The sequence below is a fragment of the Chrysemys picta genome, chromosome 17 (genome assembly GCF_011386835.1).
Source record: "Chrysemys picta bellii isolate R12L10 chromosome 17, ASM1138683v2, whole genome shotgun sequence".
Classification (NCBI taxonomy): domain Eukaryota; kingdom Metazoa; phylum Chordata; order Testudines; family Emydidae; genus Chrysemys; species Chrysemys picta.
This window is the reverse complement of record NC_088807.1, coordinates 23,806,279-23,820,196: the sequence shown is the minus strand read 5'-3', so window position 1 is coordinate 23,820,196 and position 13,918 is coordinate 23,806,279. Positions and strand designations below refer to the sequence as shown.

At 58.4% G+C, this 13,918-nt stretch overlaps 1 protein-coding gene across 1 annotated transcript; it reads right to left on the bottom strand.

Annotated features, from left to right (window-relative positions):
* LIN7B (lin-7 homolog B, crumbs cell polarity complex component) lies at positions 1-13,600 on the bottom strand. The gene is made up of 6 exons (XM_065571094.1): positions 13,441-13,600; positions 11,193-11,311; positions 10,066-10,137; positions 9,378-9,587; positions 8,803-8,966; positions 1-1,325 (listed from the first exon to the last, which is right to left on the bottom strand). The coding sequence occupies exons 1-6, from the start codon at positions 13,478-13,480 to the stop codon at positions 1,304-1,306; spliced, it is 627 nt and encodes a 208-aa protein (XP_065427166.1). The 5' UTR covers positions 13,481-13,600; the 3' UTR covers positions 1-1,303.
* Positions 13,601-13,918: the final 318 nt, after the last annotated feature.

Below are 13,918 nucleotides of genomic sequence, written 5' to 3'. Positions count from 1 at the left end.
TCACAGACTCACTCGCATCGGTTTATTCACAGTCAGGAACCCCCTTTCCCCCAGCACAATCAGGAGCTGCGGCATGTTCCCAGGCGTGGGCGCGGGGGGGAGAGGGAGTCACCCACCAACCACTCCCCTCCCCTCCGAGGGCTGGGAAGAGAACCCAGGAGTCCTGGCTCCAGCCCCCCCTGCTCTAACCACTAGACCCCACCCCCCTCCCAGAGCTGGGGAGAGAACCCAGGAATCCAGGCGCCCAGCCCCACCCTCTGACTCCCTCTCTGGGAATTTCACCCCCGTCTTTCCCTGGCAGACCCAGCGGCCAAACCAGAAAAACTGACTCCAGGGGGTGACTCACTCCTGGGGGACGGGCGTGTCCCTGATTCCCAAGCTCATTTCCCGCCCCCCGCACCCGATCTGGGAGGGAGCCCAGCCCCTGGCCTCTGTTCCCCCTGCCTTGGAAAGAACAGGGCAAGGGAGATATGGGGGGTTCTTAGGGACCAGAAATGATGCGGTGGCTCGGGAGGGGCACAGGCGAACTTGGGGGGAGGGGGGCAGGGCTGGGCTAGGAGGGGGCTGCGGGTCAGGAGTGAGGGGCACTAATGCCCAACACACCCTGAAGCCCAGTGTCGCCAAAGTGTCTCCCCCCCGCTCCCCCCAGTCAAGCAACAAAGTCGCCACCGGGTGGCCACTCTCTGAACTGCATCATAAACATACTGGGACGCGGCCCCTCTGGAGTGGGGCGCTGGGGCTGGGTATACGGGGACCCCTCCCCCAGCACTGGGACGCGGCCCCTCTGGGGTGGGGCGCTGGGGCTGGTATACGGGGACCCCTCCCCCGGCGCTGGGATGCGGCTCCTCTGGGGTGGGGCGCTGGGGCTGGGTATACAGGGATCCCTCGCCTGGCGCTGGGACGCGGCCCCTCTGGGGTGGAGCGCACAGGCAGACGCACAGGAATTTGGGACAGGAAGTGAAGGAGAATCCTATAAGGTGGGTGGTTTGGGGGGAGTGAATTTCTCCAGGAGCCCCCTCACCCTTCCCCCTTCCCTGCCCATAAGGCAGAATCCCCCTCACACACACCCCTCCGACTCTCAGCGCTTGGGGGTCGTTCCCCAGAGTCTGGCCGGCGGGCGGATTCACACCGGCTCACGCACAGGGGTCAGATTTAAATAAGGGAATAAATACGGTTCACGGTGGGGCCGGCACAGGCCGGATAAATAGACCCAGCTACACACGAAAACTGGGGGGGGGGGAAGAATCTTTGGGGGGCCGGGCCTGGGGGCCCCCGGCCTCCCCAGCACGGGACGAGATGGGCGCTATCCCCGCGACTCCAGAGACCTGGGGAGAGAACAGAGGGGACTTTTGTCAGAGCAGGGACCAGGGAAGCAAAGCCGATTTGGGGAGCACGGAGTGATTTTGGGGGTGCTGCTCATGACACCAGGGGGTTGGGGGGCCTTACGAGTAGCTGTGGTGTAGCTGGCACTAGCGGGGGGCGTGGGAAACTCTGGGGGACACAGGGGTTCTGGGGAGCTCTGGGAGGGCCCTTTTGAGCAGCTGGGGGCTGCTGGCACCAGTGGGGGGTTCTGGGGGGCATGGGGAGTACTGGGGGGCTCTGGGAGGGCCCTAACTTGTAGCTGTGGTGCTGGCAGAAGTTTCTGGGAGGTGCGGGGGGCTCTGGAGGGAACTCTGGGGGGCACAGGGAGGCTTTCCGGGACACTGTAGATTTGTCCCACCTCCGGTCAGACAGTCCCTGCGCTGTTGAGGAGGATGAAAGGCCCAGGGAAGGAGATCAGTCAACAGGAACAGAGGGGACCCTTCCCATAGTTGAGACCCTCCTTCCAGATGCTGTTGGGGTCTCCTCTCGCACTGAGGTTCCCTCTCCAGGGGAGGGAACTCCAGGCACTGGGAAAAGGCAGGTGTTAGTAATGGGGGATTCGATCATTAGAAACATAGAGAGCTGGGTTTGTGAACCGGATGGTGACTTGCCTGCCTGGTGCGAAGGTTTTCATAGATTCAAGGACTGGAAGGGACCTCGAGAGGTCATCGAGTCCAGTCCCCTGCCCGCATGGCAGGACCAAATACCATCTAGACCATCCCTGATAGACATTTATCTAACCTACTCTTAAATATCTCCAGAGATGGAGATTCCACAACATCCCTAGGCAATTTATTCCAGTGTTTAACCACCCTCACAGTTAGGAACTTTTTCCTAATGTCCAACCTAGACCTCCCTTGCTGCAGTTTAAGCCCATTGCTTCTTGGTCTATCCTTAGAGGCTAAGGTGAACAAGTTTTCTCCCTCCTCCTTATGACACCCTTTTAGATACCTGAAAACTGCTATCATGTCCCCACTCAGTCTTCTCTTTTCCAAACTAAACAAACCCAATTCTTTCAGCCTTCCTTCATAGGTCATGTCCTCAAGACCTTTAATCATTCTTGTCGCTCTTCTCTGGACCCTCTCCAATTTCTCCACATCTTTCTTGAAATGCGGTGCCCAGAACTGGACACAATACTCCAGCTGAGGCCTAACCAGAGCAGAGTAGAGCAGAAGAATGACTTCTCGTGTCTTGGTCACAACACACCTGTTAATACATCCCAGAATCATGTTTGCTTTTTTTGCAACCGCATCACACTGTTGACTCATATTTAGCTTGTGTTCCACTATAACCCCTAGATCCCTTTCTGCCGTACTCCTTCCTAGACAGTCTCTTCCCATTCTGTATGTGTGAAACTGATTGCTCCTTCCTAAGTGGAGCACTTTGCATTTGTCTTTGTTAAACTTCATCCTGTTTACCTCAGACCATTTCTCCAATTTGTCCAGATCGTTTTGAATTATGACCCTGTCCTCCAAAGCAGTTGCAATCCCTCCCAGTTTGGTATCATCCGCAAACTTAATAAACGTACTTTCTATGCCAATATCTAAGTCGTTGATGAAGATATTGAACAGAGCCGATCCCAAAACAGACCCCTGCGGAACCCCACTCGTTACGCCTTTCCAGCAGGATTGGGAACCATTAATAACAACTCCCTGAGTACGGTTATCCAGCCAGTTATGCACCCACCTTATAGTAGCCCCATCTAAATTGTATTTGCCTAGTTTATCGATAAGAATATCATGAGAGACCGTATCAAATGCCTTACTAAAGTCTAGGTATACCACATCCACAGCTTCTCCCTTATCCACAAGGCTCGTTATCCTATCAAAGAAAGCTATCAGATTGGTTTGACATGATTTGTTCTTCACAAATCCATGCTGGCTGTTTCCTATCACCTTCCAAGTGTTTGCAGATGATTTTCTTAATTACTTGCTCCATTACCTTCCCTGGCACAGAAGTTAAACTAACTGGTCTGTTGTTTCCTGGGTTGTTTTTATTTCCCTTTTTATAGATGGGCACTATATTTGCCCTTTTCCAGTCTTCTGGAATCTCTCCCGTCTCCCATGATTTTCCAAAGATAATAGCTAGAGGCTCAGATACCTCCTCTATTAGCTCCTTGAGTATTCTAGGATGCATTTCATCAGGCCCTGGTGACTTGCAGGCATCTAACTTTTCTAAGTGATTTTTAACTTGTTCTTTTTTTATTTTCTCTTCTAAACCTACCCCCTTCCCATTAGCATTCACTATGTTAGGCATTCCTTCAGACTTCTCCGTGAAGACCGAAACAAAGAAGTCATTAAGCATCTCCGCCATTTCCAAGTTTCCTGTTACTGTTTCTCCCTCTTCACTGAGCAGTGGGCCTACCCTGTCTTTGGTCTTCCTCTTGCTTCTAATGTATTGATAAAAAGCCTTCTTGTTTCCCTTTATTCCTGTAGCTAGTTTGAGCTCATTTTGTGCCTTTGCCTTTCTAATCTTGCCCCTGCATTCCTGTGTTGTTTGCCTATATTCATCCTTTGTAATCCGTCCTTGTTTCCATTTTTTTATATGACTCCTTTTTAGTTTTTAGATCATGCAAGATCTCGTGGTTAAGCCAAGGTGGTTTTTTGCCACATTTTCTATCTTTTCTACCCAGCGGATCTCTCGAGGCATCTAGACAGACTTATGTGTAGTGCTGGGGAGAAGCCGGTGGTCGTGGTACATGTAGGTACCAATGACAGAGAGAAGGGTAGGAGAGACGTCCTGGAGGCCAAATTTAGACTGTTAGGAAAGAGACTGAAATCCAGGAGTGGCATTCTCAGAAATGTTCCCAGTTCCACGCGCAGGGCCAGGTAGGCAGGCAGAGCTTCAGAGTCTCAATGCGTGGATGAGACGATGGTGTAGAGAGGAGGGGTTTAGATTAGGAACTGGGGAAACTTTTAGGATGGGGGGAACCTATACAGGAGAGATGGGCTCCACCTAACCCAAAGTGGAACCAGACTGCTGGCACTAAACATTCAAAAGGTTGTAGAGCAGTTTTTAAACTAAGAGATGGGGGGAAGCCGACGGCTGCAGAAGAGCACGTGGATTGGACAGAGACTTCTCTTAGCGGAGAGTCTATTGATAGAGATTCTCTAGGTTCTAGTCAGGAGGAGAGGATGGAAGAGGATAAAATAGGGGCCAGATCAGACGAGAAACATTCCCGTAAAAAAGAACCTGACACATCAGAAAAGGGCAGACAAACAGTGACAAGTTTTTAAAGTGCTTGTACACAAATGCCAGAAAGTCTAAATAATAAGATGGGTGAACTCATAGAAGATCAGGGTTGGAAGGGACCTCAGGAGGTATCTAGTCCAACCCCCTGCTCAAAGCAGGACCAATCCCCGGAGTGCTTCGTGTTAAAGGAGGATATTGTTATAATAGGCATCACAGAAACCTGGTGGAGTGGGGACAATCAATGGGACACGATCATTCCGGGGTACAAAATATATTGGAAGGACAGAACAGGTGGGGCGGGGGCAGGGGGGGGAGTGGCACTATATGTGAACGAAAATGTAGAATCAAATGGAGTAAAAATTTTAAATGAATCCACATATTCCATAGAATCTCTATGGACAGTAATTGCACGCTCTAATACGAATATAACGTTGGGGATCTATTATCGACCACCTGACCAGGACGGTGATAGTGACGATGAAATGCTAAGGGAGATTAGAGAGGCTATCAAAATTAAGAACTCAATAATAGTGGGGGATTTCAATTATCCCCATATTGACTGGGAACATGTCACCTCAGGACGAAATGCAGAGACAAAATGTCTCGATACTAGTACGGGAACCCACAAGGGGAGAGGCAATTCTCGATTTAGTCCGGAGTGGAGCGCAGCAGCTGGTCCAAGAGGGAACTATAACAGGACCGCTTGGAAACAGTGACCATAATATAACAACATTTCACATTCCTGGGGTGGGAAGGAGACCTCAGCAGCCCAACACTGTGGCACTTAATTTCAGAAAGGGGGAACTATGCAAAATTGAGGGGGTTAGTTAAACAGAAGTTAAAAGGTACAGTGACTAGAGTGAAATCCCTGCAAGCTGCGTGGGCGCTTTTCAAAGACACCATAATAGAGGCCCAACTTCAATGTATCCCCCAAATTAAGAAACACAGTAAAAGGACTAAAAAAGAGCCACCGTGGCTTAACCATGTAAAAGAAGCAGTGAGAGATAAAAAGACTTCCTTTAAAAAGTGGACGTCAAATCCTAGTGAGGCAAATAGAAAGGAGCATAAACACGGCCAGATGTAGTGTAAAAATGTAATAAGAAAAGCCCGAGAGGAGTTTGAAGACCGGCTAGCCAAAAACTTCAAAGGTAAAAACAAAATGTTTAAGTACATCAGAAGCAGGAAGCTGCTAAACAACCCGCGGGGCCCCTGGCCGATCTGGATACAAACGGAGGCTTAACGACGATAAAGTCATTGCGGAGAAACGAAATGGATTCTTTGCTTCAGTCTTCACGGCTGAGGACGTGAGGGAGATTCCCAAACCTGAGCCGTCCTTTGTAGGTGACAAATCTGAGGAACTGTCACGGATTGAAGTGTCACTACAGGAGGTTTTGGAATTAATTGATAAACTTCACAGTAACAAGTCACCGGGCCCAGATGGCATTGACCCACGAGTTCTGAAAGAACTCCAATGTGAAATTGCGGCACTATTACCTACGGTTAGTAACCTGTCCTTTCAATCAGCTTCGGTACCCAACGACTGGAAGAGAGCGAATGTAACGCCAATATTTGAAAAGGGCTCTAGAGGTGATCCCAGCAATTACAGACCGGTAAGTCTAACGTCAGTACCGGACAAATTAGTCCAAACAATAGTAAAGAATAAAATTGTCAGACACACAGAAGAATATAAATTGTTGGGCAAAAATCAACATGGTTTCTATAAAGGGAAATTGTGTCTATTAGAGTTCTTTGAAGGGGTCAACAAACATGTGGACAAGGGGGATCCAGTGGACGTAGTGTACTTAGATTTCCAGAAAGCCTTTGACAAGGTCCCTCACCAAAGGCTCTTACGTAAATTAAACTCTCATGGGATAAGAAGGAAGATCCTTTCATGGATTGAGAACTGGTTAAAAGACAGGGAAGAAAGGGTAGGAATTAATGATAAATTCTCAGAATGGAGAGGGGTAACTAGTGGTGTTCCCCAAGGGTCAGTCCTAGGACCAATCCTATTCAACTTATTCATAAAAGATCTGGAGAAAGGGGTAAACAGTGAGGTGGCAAAGTCTGCAGATGATACTAAACTGCTCAAGATAGTTAAGACCAAAGCAGACTGTGAAGAATTTCAAAAAGATCTCACCAAACTAAGTGATTGGGCAACAAAATAGCAAAGGAGGAGAGGATGCCTATTACAAAGAATGCCTATTACAAAAATGCCTATTACAAAGAAATTTGTAATAAAGGATAAATGTAAAGTAATGCACCTTGGAAAAAAAATAACCCCAACTCTACATACAATATGATGGGGGCTAATTTAGCTACAACTAATCAGGAAAGATCTTGGAGTCATCATGGATAGCTCTCTGAAGACGTCCACGCAGTGAGCAGAAGCGGTCAAAAAAGCAAACAGGATGTTAGGAATCATTAAAAAAGGGATAGAGAATAAGACGGAGAATATCTTATTGCCCTTATATAAATCCATGGTACACCCACTTCTTGAATACTGCATACAGATGTGGTCTCCTCATCTCCAAAAAGATATACTGGCACTAGAAAAGGTTCAGAGAAGGGCACCTAGAATGATTAGGGGTTTGGAACAGGTCCCATATGAGGAGAGATTAAAGAGGCTAGGACTTTTCAGCTTGGAAAAGAGGAGACTAAGGGGGGATATGATAGAAGTCTATAAAATCATGAGTGATGTGGAGAAAGTGACTAAGGAAAAGTTATTTACTTGTTCCCATAATACAAGAACTAGGGGTCACCAAATGAAATTAATGGGCAGCAGGTTTAAAACAAATAAAAGGAATTTCTTCACACAGCGCCCAGTCAACCTGTGGAACTCCTTGCCTGAGGAGGTTGTGAAGGCTAGGACTATAACAGTGTTTAAAAGAGAACTGGATAAATTCATGGTGGTTAAGTCCATTAATGGCTATTAGCCAGGCTGGGTAAGGAATGATGTCCCAAACCGCTGTTTGTCAGAGTGTGGAGATGGATGGCAGGAGAGAGATCACTTGATCATTGCCTGTTAGGTTCACTCCCTCTGGGGTGTGACGAAGTGGGGAATTTTCTTGTTTGTCTTCTTGTTTTCGGTGGGGTTTCAATGGTTTGCATGCGGAGGGGGTGGGACTCAGTTTCCCTGGGTGTTACTGGTTTAACGAGGGGAGGGGAGAGGGAGTTTGTTGTTACACAGGACCGGAGAGGGAATGTGGGACCCCAGCCAATGGCCTGGAGGATGGATACCCCAGCGACTGGAACCGGAGACTCAGCTCAGGAGTTGCAGCCGGTTCTGGCCAGTGGGAGGACAATGGGCTGCAGAGTGAGGACCCAGTGACCTGACCAGCCGGTTCCAGCCAGAGGACAGAAGCGAGGAGAGGAGGCCCCGGTTTATGACCCTGTTTCCCTGGAGAGAAGACAATGGACAGAGGCGGGGCTGGGGCCAGGGGTCTCAGATGCCCAGCTGGGAGCAGGGGGGCTCGGGGCTGGAGAGGGGGAGCAGGCAGAGCCCACCTGGGTGCAGGGAGACTGGGATGTGCTGGGCTGAGGGAGGCCAGGCCTGAGGCCGGAGAGTTTCCTGTGCTGTGTTCAACGCTCAATAAACCCTCCTGTTTTATGCTGGCTGAGAGTCACTCCGGTCTAGAGAACAGGGTTGCATCAACCCCTTCGGGGGTGGAGGCCCGGGGGGTCCAGAGCTAGTGGACTCCCTGAGGGGGCCCACGGCAGAGACAGGTGTGCTAAGGCTCAGAGAGGTGCGGCTCCATGAGGTGGAGGGGCCTGACCCCGAGAGAGTGGACCCCCGAGAAGGGCTGTCGCACTGAAAGGGGCACCCCCCACGGACCGCACGGGGCCAAGAGTGGGCACGATCTGTGAGTCTGTGACATGGGGCACCTGGCATTGGCCACTGTCGGTAGACAGGACACTGGGCTGGATGGACCTTTGGTCTGACCCAGTACGGCCGTTCTTACGTTCTTATGGGGGGACCCTTACAAGTAGCTGTGGTGCTGCTGGCACCGGCGGGGGGTTCTGGGGGGGTACGGGGGGCTCAGGAGGTTTCTTGGGGGGGCCCTTATGAGTAGCTGTGGTGCTGCTGGCGCCGGCGGGGGTTCTGGGGGAGGACGGGGGGCTCGGGGGGGCCACAGGGGGTTTCTGGGGGGGCCCTTACGAGTAGCTGTGGTGCTGCTGGCGCTGGCGGGGGTTCTGGGGGGAACGGGGGGCTCGGGGGGGGGCACGGGGGGTTTCTGGGGGGGGCCTTACGAGTAGCTGTGGTGCTGCTGGCGCCGGCGGGCCGTGCGCATCTTCTCGAACCGGGCCTCCATCTCCTCCAGCACCTTGGGCGTGTAGCGAACAACCAGCTTCACCGTCCCCTGGGCCGCCTTCAGCAGCTCCACGGCCTTCTCGTGCTGCTCCCCTTCCACACTCTGCCCCACGCACGGACACACGGGGGTCAGGGGCATGGACCCCCCCGGCACTGCCCCCCCCCCCACTCCCTGCTGCCTCCGTCTCCCCACACGCTCAGCCCTCCCGGTCCCCAGGCCGGTCCCCCTGTGCTGCCCCATGTCCCTTCCCCAGTGCCTCCCACATGGTCCCCGTCCCCATCACCCCCCCAGCATCCTCCCTACATCCCTTCCTGGTGCCCCCCATCGCCCCCCCATGTCTCCTCCCGGAGCCCTCCCCACGCCAGCCCCCCCCCCCCACGGCCACCCCTACGTCCCCTCCCGGTGTCCCCCCCCATGCTGGTCTCCGCCCTACCCCCCATCGCTCCCCTGCATCCCTCCCATGTCCCCTCCCGGTGCCCTCCCCACGCCACCCCCCCACGATCCCCCGCTCACCACGCCGTTGACGGACAGCAGCTGGTCCCCCCGCTTGAGACCGCCGTGCCGGTCGGCGACGCCGCCGGGGATGACGCGGGAGATGTAGATGGGCGAGTTCTGCTCCTTGCCCCCCATGATGTTAAAGCCAAGACCCTCGTCTGTCTTGGGCAGCTCCACCACCCGGGGGTGCGCATGGCCCTCGCTCGCCGCGAACGCCGCCACCGTGGCCTGGGGGCACAGACGCAGGGCGCTGGGGGGGGCGGGGCGCCCGAGGGAGGGGTTCCCGGGGAGGGGCGGTGCCTGGGCCCGGCTCTTGGGGGAGGGGGAGCGGGCGGGGCTAGGCCCAGCTCTCGGGGGTGGGGGGTCCTCGGGAGGGGCTGTGCCCAGGCCCGGCTCTCAGGGGTCCCCAGGGGGGGTGCAGTGGCCAGGCCCGGCTCTCAGGGGTGGGGGGGGTTCTCTGGGGGGATGGTACACAGGCCCAGCTCTCGGGGATGGGGGGTCCCATGGGGGGGGGCGGTACCTGGGCCCAGCTCTCGAGGGTGGAGGGTCCCCGGGGGGGAGAGGGGCGGAGGCGATACCTGGGCCCGGCTCTCGGGGGGGGGGGAAGGCGGTACCTAGGCCCAGCTCTCGGGGGTGGAGGGGTCCCAGGGGGGGGCAGTGCCTAGGACCAGCTCTCGGGGGTGGGGGGTCTCCAGGGGGGCCGTACCTTGGCTGTGGCGTGGGCCCGGATCTCGGCGCTGCCCGCGATCTCCAGCGTGTCATAGAGCTGCTCATAGACCTGGGGAAGGAGAGCCGGGGAGGGGCTGTCAAGGAGAGGGCTGGGGGGAACCCAGGAGTCCGGCCGGGCTGGGGGAGATGGGGGCGGGGGCAGTGGGGGTTGAGCCAGGCCATGGGGCTCCCAGGTGATTCAGGGCTTGGGGGGCGGGGGGGTGTCTGGGGGGGCCGCAGCAGGAGACAAGGCCATGGAGGGTCATTGTAGGGGATCCCCAGGGAGTCAGGGTGGGTGTGGTGGGGGGTGACCAGGGAGGGGGCTTGGGGGGATCTCGTCTCCCAGAGGGCCAAGCAGAAGTTGAACTACAGAACCCTCTTTGGGGGGCCAGAGGGACTGGGGGTGCAGAGCAGGGGGGTCCCAGAGATGTTGGAGGTGGCCTGGAGGATTGTGGGTGTCTGGAGGTACAGGGAATGTACAGGGGGTGCATGCAGTACAGGGGGTTGGGGTGCAGGGGTGAATGTGGGGGTGCAGGGGATGTGGGGGTGCAGTACAGGGGTTGGGGTGCAGGGGTGGATGTGGAGGTGCAGGGGGATGTGGGGCGCAGTACAGGGGTTGGGGTGCAGGGGTGTATGTGGGGGTGCAGTATAGGGGTAGGGGTGCAGGAGTGGATGTAGGGGTGCAGTACAGGGGTTGGGGTGCAGGGATTTCTGTGGAGGTGCAGTACAGGGTTTGGGGTGTGGCGTGGATGTGGGGGGCAGTACAGGGGTTGGGGTGCAGGGTGGATGTGGGGGTGCAAGCATGTCTGTGGGGGTGCAGTACAGGGGTTGGGGTGTGGGGTGGATATGGGGGTACAGGGGTGTCTGTGGGGATGCAGTACAGGGGTTGGGGTGTGGGGTGGATATGGGGGTACAGGGGTGTCTGTGGGGATGCAGTACAGGGGTTGGGGGGCAGGGTGGATATGGGGGTACAGGGGTGTCTGTGGGGATGCAGTACAGGGGTTGGGATGTGGAGTGGATGTGGGAGTACAGTACAGGGGTTTGGGGTGCAGGACTGGATGTGGGGGGTGCTTGTGTGGGTGCCTTTGGGCACACAGGGGTTTCGGGGTCCGGGGGGGGTCTCACCTCACGGATAGCCGAGCAGAACTTGCTCTGCAGAACCCGCTGCAAAGCCTGCAGTTTGTGGGGGGGCAGCTCCCCACTTCGCTGCAACCGCTCCAGCAGCTCCACGGCGCGCGCCACGTCTGCCACGGGATGGGGGGGTCACATGAGGGGACAGGGAGAACCCCCCAAAACTCACTGCCTGCCGCTGCCCCACATCATCTAACTCCTGCCCTGCCCCCCCCCAGCCACCACCTGCCCTGCCCTCCTGCCCCCCCACAGCTAACTCCTACCCTGCCCCCAGCCACCACCTTCCCTGCCCCCGCACATCTAACTCCTGCCCTGCCCCCAGCCACCACCTGCCCTGCCCCCCACATCACCCCCCAGCCACCACCTGCCCCCCAACTACCACCTGCCCTGCCCCCCGACATCACCCCCCCAGCCACCACCTGCCCTGCCCCCCCACATCACCCCCCGGCCACCACCTGCCCCCCAGCCACCACCTGCCCTGCCCCCCGACATCACCCCCCCAGCCACCACCTGCCCTGCCCCCCCACATCACCCCCCAGGCACCACCTGCCCTGCCCCCCCACATCACCCCCCTGGCCACCACCTGCCCTCCAGCCACCACCTGCCCTGCCCCCCGACATCACCCCCCCGGCCACCACCTGCCCCCCAGCCACCACCTGCCCTGCCCCCCGACATCACCCCCCCGGCCACCACCTGACCTGCCCCCCACATCACCCCCCTGGCCACCACCTGACCTGCCCCCCACATCACCCCCCAGCCACCACCTGACCTGCCCCCCACATCACCCCCCAGCCACCACCTGCCCCCCGGCCACCACCTGCCCTGCCCCCCGACATCACCCCCCCGGCCACCACCTGACCTGCCCCCCACATCACCCCCCTGGCCACCACCTGACCTGCCCCCCACATCACCCCCCAGCCACCACCTGCCCTCCAGCCACCACCTGTCCTGCCCCCCGACATCACCCCCCAGCCACCACCTGCCCTCCAGCCACCACCTGTCCTGCCCCCCCACATCACCCCCCGGCCACCACCTGTCCTGCCCCCCAACATCACCCCCCCAGCCACCACCTGTCCTGCCCCCCGACATCACCCCCCCAGCCACCACCTGCCCTGCCCCCCCACATCACCCCCCGGCCACCACCTGTCCTGCCCCCCGACATCACCCCCCCAGCCACCACCTGTCCTGCCCCCCCACATCACCCCCCCAGCCACCACCTGTCCTGCCCCCCCACATCACCCCCCAGCCACCACCTGCCCTCCAGCCACCACCTGTCCTGCCCCTGACATCACCCCCCAGCCACCACCTGCCCCCCAGCCACCACCTGCCCTGCCCCCCCACATCACCCCCCGGCCACCACCTGCCCTGCCCCCGACATCACCCCCCCGCCACCACCTGCCCTGCCCCCCCACATCACCCCCCCAGCCACCACCTGTCCTGCCCCCCCACATCACCCCCCAGCCACCACCTGTCCTGCCCCCCCACATCACCCCCCCAGCCACCACCTGTCCTGCCCCCCCACATCACCCCCCAGCCACCACCTGTCCTGCCCCCCCACATCACCCCCCGGCCACCACCTGCCCCCCAGCCACCACCTGCCCTGCCCCCCCACATCACCCCCCGGCCACCCCACCTGCCCCCCAGCCACCACCTGCCCTGCCCCCCCACATCACCCCCCAGCCACCACCTGTCCTGCCCCCCCACATCACCCCCCGGCCACCACCTGCCCCCCAGCCACCACCTGCCCTGCCCCCCCACATCACCCCCCCCAGCCACCACCTGCCCTGCCCCCCCACATCACCCCCCAGCCACCACCTGCCCTGCCCCCGACATCACCCCCCCAGCCACCACCTGCCCCCCAGCCACCACCTGCCCTGCCCCCCCACATCACCCCCCGGCCACCACCTGCCCCCCAGCCACCACCTGCCCTGCCCCCCCACATCACCCCCCCAGCCACCACCTGTCCTGCCCCCCCACATCACCCCCCAGCCACCACCTGCCCTGCCCCCGACATCACCCCCCAGCCACCACCTGCCCTGCCCCCGACATCATCCCCCCAGCCACCACCTGCCCACCCAACTACCACCTGCCCTGCCCCCCGACATCACCCCCCCAGCCACCACCTGCCCCCCCGCCACCACCTGTCCTGCCCCCCCACATCGCCCCCCCGGCCACCACCTGTCCTGCCCCCCACATCACCCCCCACATCTGACTCCTGCCCCCCCGCCCCGAGCCCCCTTACCCCGCTCCAGCCCCAGCGGCTCGCTGCTCAGCGCTGCCATCTTCACGCACCGGCCCCGCCCCACGTTGCACGGGGGGGGTGATGGGGGGCTGGGGGGGGCACGGCGCGGGGGGGAAATGTGCCTGCGCGCACGTGGGGCCGGGCGCGTGTGTGCACGCGCGTGCCCGGAGCTCCGGGCGTGTGCACGACGTCTGTGCACGCGGCCTCCTCCCCCCCCCCCGTGTGTTCCCGCCTGACAGAGCACGTCCCCCCCCCCCCCGCCCCAGGCTCCTGCCCCCAACCCCTCCCAGCCGCCCCCCCCCCGCACACATTGAGAGCAGGGGGGGAGGGGAAGGAGCAAAGCCCCCCCATTCCACTCCAGTCTGGGGGGTCCTTGCAGCACCTCCATGGTGCCCCTCTCTCTGGGGTCCCCCCCTCGGTGCTCGGACCCTTCCCCGGCCACGTCCAGGGGCAGCGAGTTCCCCAGGCCAACCCCAGC